Genomic DNA, 19,537 nt, shown 5'->3' with positions numbered 1-19,537 from the left:
ACACCATGTTAGGTAGATGAAGAAGAAGTTTCAGAGACAGATGTCTCCAAACGTCACATCCATCCGCATGGTTAAACACCACTAGGGTGAGGGAGAAGTGAAAAAGTGTTTTTTGTGATTTTGGAGAACCAACCCTTCAATTCTAAACACGTCTATTGTGGTCTTAGACAAACCCAAGCTAAATTCTTTGTAATGGAAAACTCACCCTATCTGCTACAAACACCTTGAAAGTCATTTACTGCAACAACAGACATTAACCTTTGTGCACTTCTTGGAAGTTGGCTGAGTACAGCACATTAGCGCATAACTACACTCATCTGCTATAACTCCCTTAACCTCCCATGTCCTCCTCCCTCTGATCACAGGTGAAATACAACCCGAGCTGCAAGTTCAAGGAGCGCATTGAGGAGAACGGCTACAACACGTACGCCTCCCTCCGTTGGAAGCATGGCGGCAGGCAGATGTTTGTTTCACTGAACGGGCGGGGGAAGCCACGGCGAGGTCACAAGGCTCGGCGAAGACACCCATCTACTCATTTCCTGCCTATGCTCCCATCCTAGCTGCCTGAGTCTGAACTCTGATCGGCAACTGGCTGGCTCGCCCGTCTCCTCACACTAGTGTTGATCTAGCTGTGACGGTGTTTTTATATTCCATCCTCCTGTCACATAAATGTACATTTGTTGAGGTCTGTAACATTTGTAGAGTTAGTATAATATGTACTCTTAAGTTATTTTCTCCATTTTCTAATGGTGTTCAGTAATACAGTCCAATACAGTAGAATTATACTATCCTCGGGCATCTGTCTGGCTACAGTATACATCTGTGTGTCTGAAGTGCATGTAAAGTGGTGTTTGGGTGACTTTAAGAGACTTTAAGAGGACTGAAAAGGGACAGCAAGGCTGGGAAACAAAATGTGGCTCACTGGTTTGTTTTTTTTTACCATATTTCAGATGTTCAGCTGAATAAGATGGGAAGCAGCTGGTATGGTATCAATCTGAAATGACAAGTATCATTAAAACAAAAAGGCAACTTTAACAAAGCCACAAATCAGGGCCATAGCTACCAGTGAGGACACTGAGGTCATATCCTTGGTATTTTGGGGGGCTAAAGCAATGAAGGGGTGTTTGTGCCTATAGTGGGTAGTTCATGAGCCGATTCCAGTATTTTTAGACTTAATATTGTATATCTGGCCTCGCAAAAAAGCACATGTGAATTTATCATACCATGTTAAACACATTTGTCATCCGGAGCACATGTAAAGCACAGTTTAAAAAATCCCATATTGATTGATCTTCAGGTATGTGAAACATTTAACATTACATGTGCAATTCACATACTAGCACGTGGTTTATCACATGTACAAAAGCATTTCACTGAATTCACATGTAGGCATAATGTGATTTTTGGACATTTTACATGTGAAATGTGAATTTCACATTTGATATTTTTGTATGGCAAAATTAGCTTGGACTCATGACCTCAGTATTTCTAAAAACCTGGCTATGGCCCTGCTATAAATCAAACATGGTCTCTATTGTTTGGGATATACTGACGCTACTGGATAAAATGGGATGAAAATCTCCTCTGACTCAATCGGTACGTTTGCATGCATAAAATATTCCTGTCTTTGTCCTTATTCCAAAAAAGACAATTTTCCTATAAGCTGTTTACATGGCTCATGAAAATAAATATTCCACTAATATTCCTGTTTACACACAGCTGTGCATATTTCATTGCATTATTCCCGCATATCCAAAAACCTGTTGATACCCAGGTCCTATAAAATGTTTAAAATTAAGTGCGTTTCTTCATCCATCCAGAAATGTGGGCTTTTATTTTGGGCTTGCATCTCTACCCCGGCCTGACAATTTGTTGTCTAGTTGGTTTGTGTACAATGCACACAGCTGACTACAAACAGACAAGAGGCAGTGTGTCTCAAACTGCTATAAAAACCCCAACGCATATTCAAAATGTACTGTATACATGTCCAAACAGTGCTCAAACCTGAACAAAATCGGAATATCTCACAAGTGCGAATTCAGTATAAGGCCTAATTTGGAATATCCAAACAGAATATCCTGTTTACATGACCTGTATCTAATTCCAAAAGTTGTCCCATTCAGAATAATACTAGTTTGCATGTAAACGTACTGATTGATACATTGATAAATTTACTGTTCTGTTTGTATATGTCTTTATATACATGTATGACAAGAACACAACAGAAACTAAGCTAACTACTGGGATAACATGCTGGATTTCCTGAGATGACTTTTGTATATTTGTGTGTGCTTCTCTCAGACTGACTCTCTCATCCAACAACCCACAGCTAATAGGTTAGAAATCTGTATCTCTGATTCTTGAGCCTTAGCTCAGTCGTGAAATAATTAATATAAGTTTTGAGTCATTTAATGCATTATAATGGCTGTAGATATACCAGACATCACATAGCAGCAGCTTCATTAATTTTGTACACAGTAGTAAATGGTTATTACGTACGTGCCTCTCTGTCAATTCTTGCTAACATTTTCTCGACAACAAAGCTGTTGCTAATAGAACATTTAATATATTTAAAACATTTTGTACTCTTTAACTGTTTGAGGTTGGTGTTTAATGTTATTGTTGACTTTTGTGTTGGATTGTAGTCCTACTGTTAAAAAAATAAGGGAAAAAGTAATTGTATTCAAGTCCATATTCAACTCATTTTGTATGGTATTACTACTGGATATTGGTACATTTGTGATCCATTTATCATAAACTGTTTTCCGGTTATAGGCCAGTAATAGTAGGTTGTATATAAGGCCAGTTTCTCTGAACAAAAACAGTCTTTAGATTCATTTTGGAAAAGTAAAATCATTTGAGTGCCTTGGTCCATGCTGAGTTTGGTAAACTTCAATAAAAAATGTGGATAAATCATGAGTCATGGCTCGTTCACTTATGCTACCAAGCTTTTTTTTTTTAATCATCTTTCCCAAATTTTGAAGTGCAAAGACGTCATTTTAATCTTGTCTTGTGCGTGGCACTGATTGTTAAGTGTTGGTAACATCTCCATCAGAGCTCTCCGACATAATCCCCCTCCTCATCATAATCATGGCAAAACTCACAGCGGGAGAGGCATTGATGTGGAGGACCTCCCCATGTCTGATGAAAGGTCTGCGGTTATGAACTATGCAACCGAGCATCAAGGTCATTTACACACAGACGAGCCCTCCAGTGGCACAGGAGGCCACTCTGTCTTTTCAGTGAACAGAAAGGAGAGTCTGGGATGAATAGTGGCTGTTTGGGGTGAATAAAGGCCAACCTTTCAGTCTGTCATAATGTGAGATTACTGTGACGGGGTACATGTCTGGTCAGAATGGCGTGAAGTCACACTGTAGTTCAGCTCCAAAGGTCTGGGTGCAGCACAGAAATATCAGTATGGGGGGTCTGGCGATACTGTTGCCATGCAAATGTCTTTGTCCTCAACTGTGCAGCCTTGAGGGGCTGTTATAGTCCCAAAAGTAAAGACCACTTGTAATTGCTCTACTTTTGTTATATTCTGTTGTATTTAAACGGTAAAACACTGTCAAGTCGTTTAAAGGAAAAACGTGACATTTCTGGAAATACACTTATTTGTTATATTGCCCAGAGTTAGATGAGATGATCAAGTCCACTCTCACGTCTGTACAGTAAATATGAAGCCAGCTGACTTACTTTAGCACAAAGACTGGAAGCAGGGGAAACATTTAGCCTGGCTCTGTCAAAAGGTACAAATAAATACTCAAGCGCAACCCCCATAAAACAGTAAATTGTAAATTCTACACTTCAGTTTTTGTACTGCTTAAACACAAGATTCACAGAACGTGTTAATGAGTGAGCTTTAGAGGTGCTGGTAGATGTATATGTGACCTTTGGACAGAACCAGGCTACCCGTTTCCCCGTGTACAGTCTTTGTGCTAAGCTAAAGTAACCATCTAACGGCTCTAGCTTCTTACTTACATCTCCAAACTTTCCCTTTAAGTTTTATTAGTATTTTTTATACAACAAACAGAATATACAGTGTTGTGAAAAAGTATTTGCCCCCTTACAGATTTCTTTTGTTTTTGCTTTTTTGTCACACTTAAATGTTTCAGATCATCAAACAAATTTCAATATCAGACAGAGATAACCTGAGAAAATACAGAATGCAGTTTTTAAATGATGATTTCATTTATTAAGGGTAAAAAGCTATCCAAACCAACCTGACCCTATGTGAAAAAGTAATTGCCCCCCCTTGTTAAATTTAAAATATTAAACATTTTTTGGAAAGCTGAGCTCAATTTCACTAGTTCCACCCAGGCCTGGTTACTGCCAGACCTGTAGAATCAAGAAATCACTTGAATAGGACCTGTCTGAAGACATGAAGTAAGCTAAAAGATCTCAAAAAGCAACACATCATGCCCCGATCCAAAGAAATTCAAGAACAGATGAGAAACAAACTCATTGACATCTATCAGTCTGGAAAGGGTTACAAAGCCATTTCTAAGGCTTTGGGACTCCAGCGAACCGCAGTGAGAGCCATTATCCACAAATGGAGAAAACATGGAACAGTGGTGAACCTTCCCAGGAATGGCCGGCCGACCAAAATTACTCCAAGAGCGCATCGACAACTCATCCAGGAGGTCACAAAAGAACCCAGAACAACATCTAAAGAACTGCAGGCCTCACTTGCCTCAGTTAAGGTCAGTGTTCATGATTCAACAATAAGAAAGAGATTGGGCAAAAATGGCATCCATGGGAGAGTTCCAAGGTGAAAACCACTGCTGACCAAAAAGAATACAAAGGCCCGTCTCGCATTTGCCATAAAACATCTAGATGATCCCCAAGACTTTTGGGGAAATATTCTGTGGACTGACCAGACAAAAGTGGAACTTTTTGGAAGGTGTGTGTCCCATGACATCTGTCGTAAAACTAACACAATATTTCAGAAAAAGAACATCATACCGACAGTCAAACATGGTGGTGGTAGTGTGATGGTCTGGGGCTGCTTTGCTGCTTCAGGACCTGGACGACTTGCTGTAATTGATGGAACCATGAATTCTGCTCTCTACCAGAAAACCCTGAAGGAGAATGTCCGGCCATCAGTTTGTGACCTTAAGCTCAAGTGCACTTGGGTTATGCAGTAGGACAATGATCCGAAGCACACCAGCAAGTCCACCTCTGAATGGCTCAAAAAAACAAAATGAAAGTTTTGGAGTGGCCTAGTCAAAGTCCAGACTTAAATCCGATTGAGATGCTGTGGCATGACCTTAAACAGGCTGTTCATGCTCGAAAACCTTCCAATGTGGCTGAAATAAAACAATTCTGCAAAGAAGAGTGGGCCAAAATTCCTCCACAGCAATCTTAAAGACTCATTGCGTGTTATCGCAAACGCTTGATTGCAGTTGTTGCCGCCAAGGGCGGCACAACCAATTATTAGGTTTAGGGGGCAATTATTTTTTCACATAGGGTCAGGTTGGTTTGGATAGCTTTTTACCCTTAATAAATGAAATCATCATTTAAAAACTGCATTTTGTATTTTCTCAGGTTATCTTTGTCTGATATTAAAATTAAAATGTGATGAACTGAAACATGTAAGTGTGACAAAAAAGCAAAAATAAAAAATCTGTAAGGGGGCAAATACTTTTTCACAGCACTGTATATGATATATACATTTCAACTGTTTTTTCCTCTCTTGTTGGAAGAAAGTACTGTATTGCAGTGTGAAGCACAGTGTATTTCAGTTTTGCAGGTGTCTCTGGACATACAGTATGATCATTATCCAACCTCAGCTAGCACAGACACACTAAAACATGCACGCCACAAAGTAATCCCATTTTCTGCCTGTTCTCTCGATTGACTCGCCTCTTTGTCAGCATGTCCTCCATCTCTTCTCCTCTACCACTCCTCTCTCCTCTTTTAACCGTCCAAGAATCTCTCCTTTCTTCTTGGCCTGAGGGTGCGACTGGCTGTTGGTGCCAGTTCCAGGGACACCAAATGGGAGCTGTAATTATCATTGCTCCACCACTGTCCTGTCAGTGCGCTCGCCAGCAAAACAAGAGGGATCCTTTGGAAGTCCTGATCAAAAGCTCTGGCCTTTGATCATGAAGCAAAAGGAAAAACCTAAACACTGTGCAAAATCAACGAGGAATGTCCCAAAGAGAGCCCAGGAGAATGGAAATGACAGCCGTCCAGAAGACATCCTCAGCTCCTCCTCTGCTATGACGTGTTGATGTCAGGAGCACAGGTGTTTGGCCTGTGTTTGATCTGATCCGTGTAAGCAGAGGACTGAGAGAGTGAGTCACGCAATGATGATGTTGCTAAAGTGTCTGTCAGATAGCAGCTGGCAGGCTTCACAGCAGGACATGTCTTTATGTTTCCGCGAAGGAGTCATCAGTAGTTTTACAGTCTAAAGTTTGATGGAAATTTGATGTCTGCACACTAAAAGCACTGCGCATCCATGAAAACATGGAGGTATTCTGTATGACCCAATAAAAAATAGTGTTTAGAGAGAAGGTTACTTTCAATGCTCCAAAATTAATTTGCAGCTGAGTGACAGAAAAAAGTAATAATAGAAGCCCATTTTGAGGGCCTTAGCCAAAATCTACAGGGGCACAAGTCATGCTGCTTCAGCGACAACAAACCGCAGCCTCTGGAACCTTTGAAACCCTGTGTGGTCATTTTCTCTCACAGTGACTGAAAAGAACTGTGGTGGGTGGGAAAGAAAAAAGAGCCCCTCGCCACTCATAATACCAATCTTATGTATGTAGACGAAAATGGGAGGGATGGGAGGGGTTGGGGGGTGGCAGTCGGACTAAGGCACAATTTTAAAGCGCTTATTGAATTGCCATTACAGCTCCTGAGACTAATTGTGGCTGTTGTGTGTCTCTCGGTGGCCTAGGGGGCTCTGGAGTGGCCCTGTATGCTCTTACTCAGTGGGGTTTTCAAACCGAGTGGCCCTGAAAGAGAACAGGACCACCGTAGATCAATGGCAAACCTTTCACTCTTTCACAGGCCCTCACTAATCCCTCTCATTTGTCTGACATTTGTTGAGGCACATTCACAGTTCCCTGAATTTAGGATTAGGCCTTGTTTTGTTACAAAAACAGCCCAAGTTATAATGCTGAATAGATGGACTAAAGGGTGGACGACGGATGAGTGTGCATGTGAGTTTGTGAGCATGTGTGCATGTGTGTGAGTATGGTTATTGGGTATGCACCATGTTTATGACTAAATTAATGAGAATACAGAACCTATTCAGTGTTTTGTCTTAATTCTCATTTCACTGCTAAGTGATGCAAAAATAATAGTTAGTCTTCTTTTTCCAGAGGATTTGCTGCAGAGACCTCTTATTATCTTCTATTCCATATGTGTATGTGTATGAACTGACGCACAATTACACAAAGAGAGAGGAAAGACCAAGTTCACTGTCCTGAGTCTCCTTTTGAAAATAAACATTTCATAAAACAGAGGAAACACATGAACAAATTGATTCATCACAGTCAAATACCTGCAACGGAAATACAATTTCATTAAAGTTACTACAATTCCCTTCGAAGCCGAGAGTTTGTCTCTATTGTGCTCTGTCTGAACCTGAGACCGTGCTTGGAGAGTCTTGGCAGCCTGCAGCAGAGCCATCAGACTGAGGCCTTCTCATCACTGAGTGGATTAGTGTTCATGTCTGAAGCCACTTATTGGACATTAGACAGGGCTGCTGAGTGGCACATGCGCCACATTTCCCCTAAAGCCCTGCCATGCCACGCCGCAGGTATGTGGTGCCAACCGGCCAAACCCCATGTCAGGCATTCTCAGGATGCCTGCAGCCGTGCCAGACACCGGGGGACGAGGTGAAGAGATGGACGGAAAGATGACTGTGTGAATCTCAATGGATGAGAGGAAAAGTAAGGAAAGTAGTTGAGTGTATTCCACTATGGGTGGATAAACAAGTAAAAGTATTACAATGGCAAGATGCGCTGATGTTATAGCGACAGTGTGTGGATGTGTGGTGACATCAGACTGAATTGTTAATCTGGTTACAGGTGGTAAAAACCTTTTAAAAGCAGCTGAGACATGTATGCACTTCAAGTAGAGGCCAGTATGAGCTTATACAATGCTACACTCAACACAATGAAGTCCAGAATAACTCCAACACTAATCACAACTTCAATTATAAACATATAGTTGAATCAACACAGCTTTTAGCAAAAAACTGGCCACTGAAAGCTTTGTAAAGAAAGAACATGTGGAAGAGCTGCTGCATCGGACCGTATTATATATTGTATAATAAAATGGCCACTGAGTGTATTGTTGCAGTTGCTGCTATGTGTCTGAAGTGGAGTAATTCATCTATATTCACCGTGTTTCATTTTGGACGTTGTGTTACAGCATCCTTCGGAGAGACATATGTGGGCATTCAATACATCCCATAATGTTATGTAGCTTCAGGTGATCCAGATAATGTTGCCTCTGTGTGTCACTAAGACATCACAGGAAGGAGAGCAGGCGAGCTTGCACATGTCCTGGAAAGGCATAAATTAAATACTAGGAATATAAGATCACAGAAAAGGTGGTGGCATCCTAAAGGGGCACAGACCATCTCCTTATATATAGTTTGGCCAGCTGAGGCAGGCCAGCCACATGTTGGCCAACGTCCCAGTCAACATCATGAGGTTGTCTTTGGCTGTTAGAGACTGGAAAAGACCAAAGTCAGTGCTGCTTCATGCAAAGTTTGAGCTGTGCCAAAGCCTATCCACCCTGCCCCTCAAGCCCCGCTGAGTGTGAAGTAATTCTTCATGCCAGCGAAACCAGACAGACTCTGTGTTTTGTCTCTGCATGCACGACTGCAGTTTTTTTTTTTTCAATTCAAAGATTAACAGGTGGATGCTCCTCCTTTGAATTCATGTAGAATGTCAAAATCTGCTTTTTTCCAGTTAGGAGGTTTGATATAAAGCAGATGAGAGTGTTTTTCATTGGATTAAAACCTGCATTTCGTATCAGACAATAAGCATGATTTGCAAATGTCTTACATCATGTCGTTGGAGAAACTAGCCACTGGCTGGAAAACTTCAGGATGTTACATCCACTAAAACTAAGTCTGTAAATAAACAATCTTCCATTCAAACCCTGGATAAAACCATGGATTTAAAAACATATGTTGACAGACTGTGGATCATAGCAGTGAAATGTAGACTGAAAGCAGTCTAGATAAGCAGTGTGGTTCAACTGCAGGCTAAAGTCTGTAACAAATACTGTACCTCCTGGCTTGACACCTGTGTACATAATGTACAGGTGATCCATGGATCTCAACACAACAATTACCCAGCGTGTTAAAATGCAGAGAAATCAGAAAAGTTTCATTTTTATTTTCATTTCGAAAACACATCTGAAAAAGCCTCTAAAATCTTTTGTTGTGTGTAATAACTCCGTGTGCTTCTGCCTCCTCAGCACATAATTCCAGCCACAGTAACAAATTCACGTACAGTATCATCTTTCATCCAGCAACCCTTAAATGTATCCTCCTCTAACACAGAAGCTGTGCATCAAATTAGTAGAGGATATCCACACAGACAAGAGTCAAGTCAGATTAAACTGTGGTAAGTATGGAGAGTACATAAAGATACAACCTAATTGTAATTTGACATAAATATTAAATAAAAACTTACCACTAATAAGCTAGTACACCAAACCACACAGTAACCATCTAGTATGCAGTGATAATATAAATCAAGGAAAATCTATCATCTGACTTCCTTTTGGATCTTTTACTAATATGGAAACATCTAAATGGGATGAGCTTCTTTGTATCAAACTTGCCTAATATTAACTGGTAATCTAGGAATCATAACATGAATTAATCGTAATATTCAGGTCAAATTTTCTGTTGGGGGGGGTTTATTTGAATGTGCCACAGAGGGCAGGCAGATGCTGTTAGGATGAGTCATTAGACAGCTCAATTTGTAACTTTACATTAGATTTGTGCTGGTGGAGAAGTGGCACCCTCTGATGGTCAAAAAGCAGAGCAGCTTTAATGGTCTTATTGCAAACTCTGGCCCCCTCTGCTGGATATCACGAAGAACTGACCAAACTAACAGTTCCAGCTGAGCTGCATGTATATTTAATATTACATTTGATGGTATCCAAATGTAAGTGTGCAAAGTGCAAAGGGACAGTGGATTAGCAGGTGTTTGTGCTTATGCATGCAACTCAGCACGATGACAGAGATGGAAAAGCACTGCACAGTTAAGCAAAGGGCACAACATGTTGGGTTTGTGTATCTGTGAGCTTAGATGCATATAAATTAAGTATTTGGTTTGTTTGCATGAATCCTACAATATGTCCAATTCACTTTTTTTTGGCACTCCAAAACACACTCCACAAATGTGGTCGAATAAAACATCAAAATATTAGTAACATAAAAATTTCAGATAACTTCAGACTGTTAGAGGTGTAGCTGACAGGATGGATGGTTAAAGTGATGTTAATCTACGGTTTGATTTAATGATGCTATCGATCACATGACTCAGCTCCTTGCTATATTTTTAGTAAGAGCTTAGACTACATTGAAACTCTGCTTTGCTCACAATGGCACCTCCACAATATTGTCGGTTACTCAAAATGTTTACACACAGTATGTGAGATTACTGACACATTAAACATCATGCATCAAAATGGGCTAAAAGCCTACACCAATTACGTTTTCTGCTGAGGGTTTGTGTCTGAGTGTGTTTGTATGTGAAGCCATGATTAAAGGTATTTGACTAGAACAGCTGTGGTAGTGAAGTGAAGCAGCATCAAGGTGGCATGTCTCACTACAACAGCAAAAAAAATGCACTGACATTCTTTACTGATAAAAACTGACACACAAGTTCACTTCATGTGACTAAGTATTAACTAAACAGTAAAAGAAGGGGGCCCAAAAGGGCCGCAACAGAAACAAAATAAGGATATAGAAAGTGTCATAAAGGGGAAGAGGGGTACAAAAGCACAAAAGGTGTTACTTCACTCTACAAATGCAACAGGTTGAGGGTCCTGCAGGCAAGATGCACTTAAACCACAAACTGTGGCTGTGTTTTTTTTTTTTTGCACCATTTAGGTTTAAGAGCAGTGAGCTGCTTCACTCCACAAAGGTAATAGGTTGAGGGTGCTGTCTGCATGATGCATGTTCTGCACAAATTTCTGCTCTTTCACGTTGTGACATGGCTCAGACAAAATTGTAAGATTGCATCTCATTCTCAAAGCATACACATGTGACATTATCACTTTTAATTTTCCTCCTCTTTTCTTTTCAGCTCTTGGGATTGAAATCATAAATGGTGGAAAGAGCAAGGAGAAGTCAATGCTGTATATGGCATCAGTGCAAAACAACAGAGGTCATATACGTGGAGGATTCCTTGTCAGTGAAGACTTTGTAATGACTGCAGCGCACTGTGATGACTTGAGTGATCTTTCCTCTTCAAGCAATGATTGATTAAATATAGCTTCAATAATTCTGTTACTCAATTATTATTTGTGCAGAAAACCTACGAGTGTTGTTCTTGGCACCCACAATCTCAAGAAGGTTAAGAATGACATGAGATACGACATCAAGAGCTGCAAACACCCATCTTACGTGAATGTCTCAAATGGGAATGACATCATGCTCCTCAAAGTAAGTAAATATTGATTAAACCTCAGATTCCCAAGTGACATCATGCATTTTAACAAAAAATGGCAAAAAAAATAAATAAATAATGAAGGAATCTTTTGTTTCAATATGTGTGCTAGCACTTAAAAACACACTTGAATCCTGTGTGACAAAGTTTATCTTAGTTTAATCTGTGCGGGTGTGAATGACTTATAAACATTTTCCCCTATTGGCTTATATCTGTATTCTCTAACTGCTGAGACCCTCCAGCACTACAAACCCGTATAATAGACCTGACCTGACTTTTCTGATGACTATGAAAATTGCTCATACTCCAGCACATAAGTCCAAAAAGGATCCTAGCTTGTGGGTTCGTTTCCATACCCTGCACTCTTATGGCCTTAGAGGTCGACACCAAATACTGGAACACCTGAAATATACTGTAAAAATCTAAAAACAAAAATTCTAAGATATAAAAAACTTCCTGGAACTATTGTTCATGTTAGCTTGAAGTCTGCTGGAAGAAAAAGAAATGTATTTTATATCTCCAGCTGTCTAGGAGAGCACGCCTGAGCAAAAAAGTACCAATCAAGCCGATTCAGCTTCCAACTCAACAAAAAAGACTTAAAGAAAACAAAAAGTGCCGTGTCGCCGGATGGGGTTTCACAAGAACTGGTGGCAAAGTTGTTGATGAGCTACAAGTGGTGGATGTGCCCATCATTAACATGAAACAGTGTGAGAAGGAGTGGCATTATATCCTTCCTGCTGGAGTTATCTGTGCAGGTGGATATGGTACAAACAAAGGATTCTGTCAGGTATGGCTTCTGTCCATTCATAGTAAACATCAACTGGTTAAAATTATATAGATATCTTCAGTAATCAAAAAATAAACTGAGCTTCTCCCTCCTTACAGGGTGATTCTGGTGGGCCCCTGGTTTGCAACGGGAAGTTGGCTGTTGGAGTTGTTTCCTTTAACAAGCAAATGAACTGTGACTACCCAGATGTACCCAACGTCTTCACAGACATATCAAAATTCCTGCCCTGGATCAAAGACACTCTCAAGAAAAAGCAGTGTGAAAAATGATAGTTTGATTGTTTATGAATTGCATTGTGGATGTATTGCTTTGTCCAATTCATTTTGCCAGCCAAATGAAAAATGTGTTTCCTTCTGTGACACCTGTCATCAGTCAACACAAATGCAAAAGTTCTTTGTCTAACACATATTCACAAACTTGTGAAGGATAAGTTTGTTTGTACTTTTTAATGTCCATGTTGTCTCTTACTGCTCTCCTATTACTGCTTGAGGTGCATATATATATATCTGTTAAATAATAAGAAAAAATATTACTGAGCTATAGTTTCATAACGTTGACCGTGGGAACGTCAGTGTTCAAATCTTGCAGCTTGAAACTGTGGTTATAGTGGTTCATCATGACTGTCAGAGTTTTCAAGAAATGTTTGGTTTGTGTCATGTAGATCCAGACCAGAGATAATTTGTTGTGTTGTGATTGTGTTGTGCCTGTGTTTCTGCGAAATTTGATGTGGCCACATAGTAGTACGTATGAAAAGTTAGAGAAAGAGAACCAACATGGTCCAAAATCATTCAATTCAAGAGAATGAAAATATCATCGATGCATAATGAAAATGAATGAAAAGGAGTGGAGGTACAAGAATAATAGATTCATGCAAGATAAATTTGTATTATTTTTTATTGTAAAGCACTTTGAGCTACAGCTTTCATTATTATTATTAAACGTATGATGACGGCTGGATGAAATAAACTGTGTAGCTATATGAGTTTGACTCTTGCTTAAAGACTTTGACACAAGTAGCCTAATATATAAAATATATAATTCTCAATATCTGATATTAAAGGACAGTTACTGTATAGTTACTGTTACTCAGGTCTATCCACTGACTAAGTATTACATGAATTGTTTTATATTTGTGAAAGTTTGTGGATGCAATCACACTACAAGAAAGCCATTTTCAAGGAAGCAAGTTGTGACATGTTTAGTTTTTGACATTATTCTATTGCACTGCAATAAACTGCCCACAGCAGCAGATTGCAAGTAATTCAGCCTATTGATGTGAGACTGAGTAATGGAAATCTAGACTGATTTTCATCTAAGTCACAACTATAGACTAAGACCATGTGCTTTAGCTAATAACACACAAACAGTTATGATCTTTCATTTATTTATGGAAGACACCCATTAAACATTCACAGTACTGTTGGAAAAAGTAAATGAACCAATGGATTTAATAACTGGTCGACCCTCCTGTGGCAGCAATGATCTCAAACAAGTGAGGTTCTTTGTTACGTTACTGATCATTTTGCGTTATGCTTTTGGAGTTATAATGGTTGGGCGCGCACTTCTAGGTAGAGTAGCCAATACGGTACAATACGTGTATGTTTTCTGAGCAGTGCTACTTTTTCAGGGAAGACTGGATGCTACAGTGACTCGGTATCAGACAGTGACGAGACGGCCCAGCCAGACTGGGGCTAGCTGGTTAGCATGCTAACTTCAGAAGAAGAAAAAACATAACAGTAAGAGGTGGAAAGCAGGAGTTAGTCGTTGGTATTGCTTTCCACCACTGGAGACAGCTCTGGGTGAGTGAGGGAAAGAAGTTTGATGCTGACCTTGCACCATTTCTTCCACACTGATGAGCAAAAAGCTGCTAATATTAGCTATGTTAGCTAACATTAGTTAATAGCTCCTTTAATAAACAACCACTTCGATTCCCTTGTCCCAAAGTCTGTTAGTTTTTTGAATGGGTTTTTGGTTACATGACTGAAATAAGGTGTAAAAATGTAAAAAATAAAAAATAAAAACCCATGGGCTTTTTGTCAAGGGAACCAGGGTGAGGCTAACATCCATGTTAGCCAAAAATACATCATCCCTGCGGCACTCTATACTTGTCAGTGAGATTATTTCACTTCACTCTTCATAATACAAATCACTTACTGGCATGTTCCACTTTAGTTAAGAGAAACACCGACAGGCTGAGTCATAACGCTCCTTTAGATGGTTAGCTGTCAGTGGTTAAATGACTCCAACTAAAGCATTAGCATCATAACTGTGACCGTGAGAGGTTTTTGGTGCAACGTCACAGTTACAAAATCCAACAACAGCCCAAAGGTGACATCTAAAAAGTAAATCTATAACAAAGAAATAGATACTAAGGTTGACAGAAACTTAGATGTTGTGCCAGAGATGCAAAATGAAAATAGGGAAAAGTGGATTCATGTGTACACCCATCACATGCTGATCACATAATGTCTGTATATGCTTCCAGCTGCTAACGCAGCAGAACCACAAGCTTTATGTTTACTGTAACAATGACAATACTGCATGAGAGTTCATTTCTATACTGACCACATGCACTCATCACTATAAGACACATTGAAGGTTGCACTGATGCAGAAAACCACAGGGTCGCTCACTGAGAAATTAGCTGCATAAAAGGGTCGACTTGACACCAACAGAATGACAGGTTGGGTTTGCTGCCAGAATGATGTATCATCTGCAGAAATTTCTGCTTCTTCATCTTCTGACATGTCTCAGACAAAATGGTAAGATTACTAAATCTAATTATTATTCTCTTTCATACAGGTGGGACATTAACTCATCCTTTATTCTGTTTATTTTTTTTTAAGCACTTGGGAGTGAAATCATACATGGTAAAAAGGCACCAGATGACTTAATGCTGTATATGGCCTCAGTACAGAACAATAAAGGTCATGTATGTGGAGGATTCCTTATCAGTGAAGACTTTGTGGTTACAGCTGCGCACTGTGACAAAAAGTGAGTTACCTTTTCTCTTGGAGCAATCTTTGATTCATTTCATGTGACTTAAACCTATGATCACTCATTCAGCGAATCTACACATGTTGTTCTCGGAACCCACAATCTCAAGAAGGTTGATAATGGCACAACGACAGATGTTATAAAGAGATGCAAGCACCCACGTTATGTGAATCGTACATGTGGAAATGACATCATGCTCCTCAAAGTAAGTAAATTAGCTGAACAGTCTAAAATCATGCATTTTTACAGTAAGATCTCTGTACTTAAATTCCTGAACCATCACAGGCAAAGCACTGACCACACTATTCATGCAAGCTACATCATCAAGGAATTAATTTTTTTTAACTTCAGGTTTGATGGAAGACACTTTGCAAGTTTTTATTTGTCCCCAACTGAATTTGATTCTCCAGCTCTCTAGGAAAGTTCAACTGAACAACAGAGTACAACCTATTCAACTTCCAAGGGCTGACAATAAAATAAAGGTTAAAGGAAAGTGTCGTGTAGCTGGATGGGGTCTCACGAAAACTGGTGGTAAGGTGGTTGATGTGCTGCAAGTGGCGGAGGTACCTATCGTTAACCCAGCGGTCTGTAAGAGAGAATGGAAAGAAATTCGAGTCAATCTTCCGGACGATGTCATCTGTGCGGGTGGATATGATACAAACAAAGGATTCTGTCAGGTGTGTGTCCTGGTCATTTCTAGTCTAAATGATTTCTAGTCTTAAATAATGATTCAACAAATTAGGTTTCTTCTTCCTCCTCACAGGGCGACTCTGGTGGCCCTCTGGTGTGTGGTGGGACAGCAGCTGGTGTTGTGTCTTTCAACATGAGAAAAAACTGTGACTACCCAAATGTCCCCAATATCTATACGGATGTATCAAAAAACCTTGCCTGGATCAAAGGAATTCTCAAGAAAAAGGATTGTTAAGTGTAACATAGAATGGCCTACTTGTCTTGTATTGTGGAGTTATCTGTTGGCTCTTTATCTGAAATGCAAAATAAAACTTGCTGTATGTCATTTCCTGTTGTTTCATTCTTCTTGAAAAGGCTACACAGGGCCCCAAAAAATCAACTCACTATCAAAAGCATAAATCCAACAGCTGATGTACAGAATAAAAAAGCCTGACTGTCAGATATTTATTAATAATGAGATGAATTAAACTAAAGCATTCGTTTCATAAGTGTGACCGTGAGAATACACAAAGCTGAAAGTGTGGTTCCTGTGGTTCATCTAGTTTGTCACAGAGTTCAAACAACTGTGTCACGTAGATCCAAACCAGAGACGCTGCTGTATCTTTGTTTTCCACGTGTTGTAGTTGTCCAACCAAGGTTCACGGTTTGATGTGGCTGAGTACTATCTATAGACAAGTGAGTTCAGAAAAGTGTCACAAAGATTGAGATTGGCCTCCGTCATTTTGTGTGTCAGCAGCATAGACTGTTTGGTCACCAGCTGCCTCGGGTAGCTCGACTGGGCAAGACAACACAAGGCATCCATCCTTCATAATGATAAATGAGATGGTGAGGGGGTAAAAGTGTTCTTAGAAATTAAATCTGCTGTCAGTTACATGCTGATCATAAGGCTCCACCCTGCTGCACCACCAGATCTACAAGCAGTCATTACATTTTCAGTAACAATGACAAGGTGCAGGACAAGGATATGGACCTACTAACTAGTTAGCAGGTTTATAGATACATACAAAATATTCTAAATATTTCATACCACAGTTATGAAGTAATACACAAACTCATGGATCTATATGATAAAGAAATGGGAGAGTAATGGGAGAGCGTTTTCATCTCTCTGCGTATTAGGCATGGTATATCTGCTTCTTGGATCAAGTTAGACTTCATGTCTTGCAGTACAATAATCCAGCTAATCTACATCTCTCATATGTTATATAAAGCCAACAATAACAGGATCAGCAGAATAAAGTATATATAAAGCTATAGTATTCTTTTTAAATAGATAAAATAACACGATCTTGTTATATCAGACGACAATATTTATTTTCTCAAGAAAACAAGATAATTATCTGGTTATCTCATGAGAGAATGTTTTGTTTCCTAAATATAATTGACCTGTTATTTAAAAATAATTATATTTAACTTTTGATCTTGAGATAACTAGATATAAAACATATACATGTATCTCTATGCTCTCATTGTCTGTATTTGCCAGTAACTTCCTGATTTACATCTCTACAGCTGTCTAGGAAAATTCATCTTCAATTCAACAAAACAATTCAAGTCATCAAATAAACCTAAAAGAAAAGACAAGAATTTTTTAAGGGATGATAGACCCATTGTTTGGATTTGACTCAGAGTCAGAGTGGCATCCTCTAAAGGTCAAAAAGCAGAGAAATGACTAGTCCTACTCTAGACCTCTCTGCTGAGGACGTAGTCCATGATGAGCTAACTAGACAAGAAAGCTTATTCATCAAAGTCAAGTTGTCAAAAACAAAACATGACAGGAAGAGTGCATTTTACTGAATATTGTAAATAATTATATGTAAAGCAAGGTCCTGTCCGGAATTGTATGATTGTCCTCTCCTGTTTGTTCTAACCATGGGTGTTAGTTTCATTACTGTGAATATAGACGACTGATCAGATAAGGCTGTGGTTTCTGTGGTTTCTGTCTCGTTTACTGCAGATTTCAAAGACATGTTTCAGTTTGCTGTGTCAAGTATTTCTAAACCAAAGAATCTTGGTTTTGCATCTGTGCTCATCACTTGTTAGATAAAAGCAACTTAAGCTCACTTGATGCAACCGAGTTGTAGCCACAAACAGTGAGACAAACAGGCCCCGGGTGAACAAGATAAAACTAAGAAAATAAGAAAGAGAGGAGATGTATTTAAGTAGTGCAGGTAGTTATTTCATGAAAACTTATTCAATGACGCATACAACAGAAAATAAATCAACAGAGTATATGTATATAGTAAAATACAAAAATCAGATGACGCCAAGGTTATGAGAATCCAAATGGCACATCTTGTATTTTTGCATCAAACTTGTCCACTGCCATCCCACCAGTCCTGTAACAGTGGGTAGGAAACAAACTGGACTGACTTCCAACCAGACAAAATAGACATTACTGCTCAATGAGCAGCAGCCCTAGATGTGAAAGGAGACATTCATTACTCAACACAGCCATTGCATTCACCACTTACTCGTGTCAACATTTACATTTTAGCAATTAGTTTTTTCCCACAATACACACACACAATTTGACACCAGGAGGAAAGGTTCAGTGTCCTGCCTTCTTGTTCTGACATGCATGGGAACATTAACTCAGTTACAATATTTTCTTATTTTTCAGACGTGCATGGGGTAGGAGCCCCAGAGAATCTAATAACAACAGAGGTCATGCATGAAGCCTTTGGAGTGTCAGGTTGACCCACAGGTTTATGCTTTTGCATGGTCTAGCACAAAGTGAGGGCTGGATTAACCCACAGGGGGGTCCCAGGGCAAAAATGAACTGTGGGACCATTTTGCCCCAACAGTACGTTTCTGCCACTCTCTGTACATATTTTATATGTGCAAATAAAACATTACAAAACATATTTATATAGAAAAATGTGCCATTTAAGAACATTATATACTTAACCAATAATAGTCTTAAACTAGACTTTAATTAAGGGCCCCTGCTGAGCAGGTAGTGCACAATGAGTTTTCAGAGCTTGTGGCTGAAAACAGCGGCCTGCTGCAGAACGGTTAGAGCTGTGACTCACTATAAGGGTCCATAAAGCCAAAACTCTGCAGGTTCATCAGGTTCAACACTGTCATCTTGTCTTCACATTGTAATTTCATACATCGTTATTATCAAAGAAATGATTGTAGCCACTGTAACTAAATTTAAAGAAGTCCACTGTTACAAACCATATGTGAGTATTTTAATTAAGTTGATTTCCAAATGCTGTACCACACCCGACCTATAAATGCCAATGGTAGATCTTTGTCGCTTGAAACTGAAAACGGGAAACTCGCATCTGTGGTTCATCTGGTTTGGCATCAGAGAAATTAGTGATTCACCAAAACCCAAAGTGATAAAATGATGAGAGTTAGAAAACTAGTATCTGGTATCTCAGCTTCTTTTTTTCATCAAATAGCA

General features: G+C 39.4%; 3 protein-coding genes across 3 annotated transcripts in view; all 3 read left to right on the top strand.

Moving 5' to 3' along the window:
* The window catches only part of fgf22 (fibroblast growth factor 22), a 29,217-nt gene extending 26,298 nt beyond the window's left edge, over positions 1 to 2,919 (top strand). The window contains exon 3 of the mRNA XM_023409653.2: positions 366 to 2,919. Within this exon, the coding sequence (XP_023265421.1) occupies positions 366 to 560 (195 nt within the window). The 3' untranslated portion in view covers positions 561 to 2,919. The remainder of the gene's footprint in view (positions 1 to 365) is intronic.
* An 8,116-nt stretch (positions 2,920 to 11,035) lies between these two features.
* LOC111657467 (mast cell protease 1A-like) lies at positions 11,036 to 13,414 on the top strand. Its single transcript, XM_023409651.2, has 5 exons — positions 11,036 to 11,209; positions 11,286 to 11,438; positions 11,517 to 11,644; positions 12,172 to 12,435; positions 12,534 to 13,414. The coding sequence occupies exons 1-5, from the start codon at positions 11,149 to 11,151 to the stop codon at positions 12,702 to 12,704; spliced, it is 777 nt and encodes a 258-aa protein (XP_023265419.2). The 5' UTR covers positions 11,036 to 11,148; the 3' UTR covers positions 12,705 to 13,414.
* A 1,646-nt stretch (positions 13,415 to 15,060) lies between these two features.
* Positions 15,061 to 16,447, top strand: LOC111657466 (mast cell protease 1A-like). The gene is made up of 5 exons (XM_023409650.2): positions 15,061 to 15,197; positions 15,282 to 15,429; positions 15,502 to 15,637; positions 15,843 to 16,109; positions 16,196 to 16,447. Exons 1-5 carry the CDS (start codon positions 15,137 to 15,139, stop codon positions 16,355 to 16,357), a joined length of 774 nt encoding a protein of 257 aa, XP_023265418.1. The 5' UTR covers positions 15,061 to 15,136; the 3' UTR covers positions 16,358 to 16,447.
* Positions 16,448 to 19,537: the final 3,090 nt, after the last annotated feature.

This window comes from Seriola lalandi, unplaced genomic scaffold, assembly GCF_002814215.2.
Source record: "Seriola lalandi dorsalis isolate HSWRI2012SDOR001 ecotype SW California unplaced genomic scaffold, Sedor1 jcf7180002054402, whole genome shotgun sequence".
In the NCBI taxonomy this organism is placed as follows: domain Eukaryota; kingdom Metazoa; phylum Chordata; class Actinopteri; order Carangiformes; family Carangidae; genus Seriola; species Seriola lalandi.
Note: the sequence above shows the minus strand (reverse complement) of the source record. Positions and strands in the feature narration are given on the sequence as shown.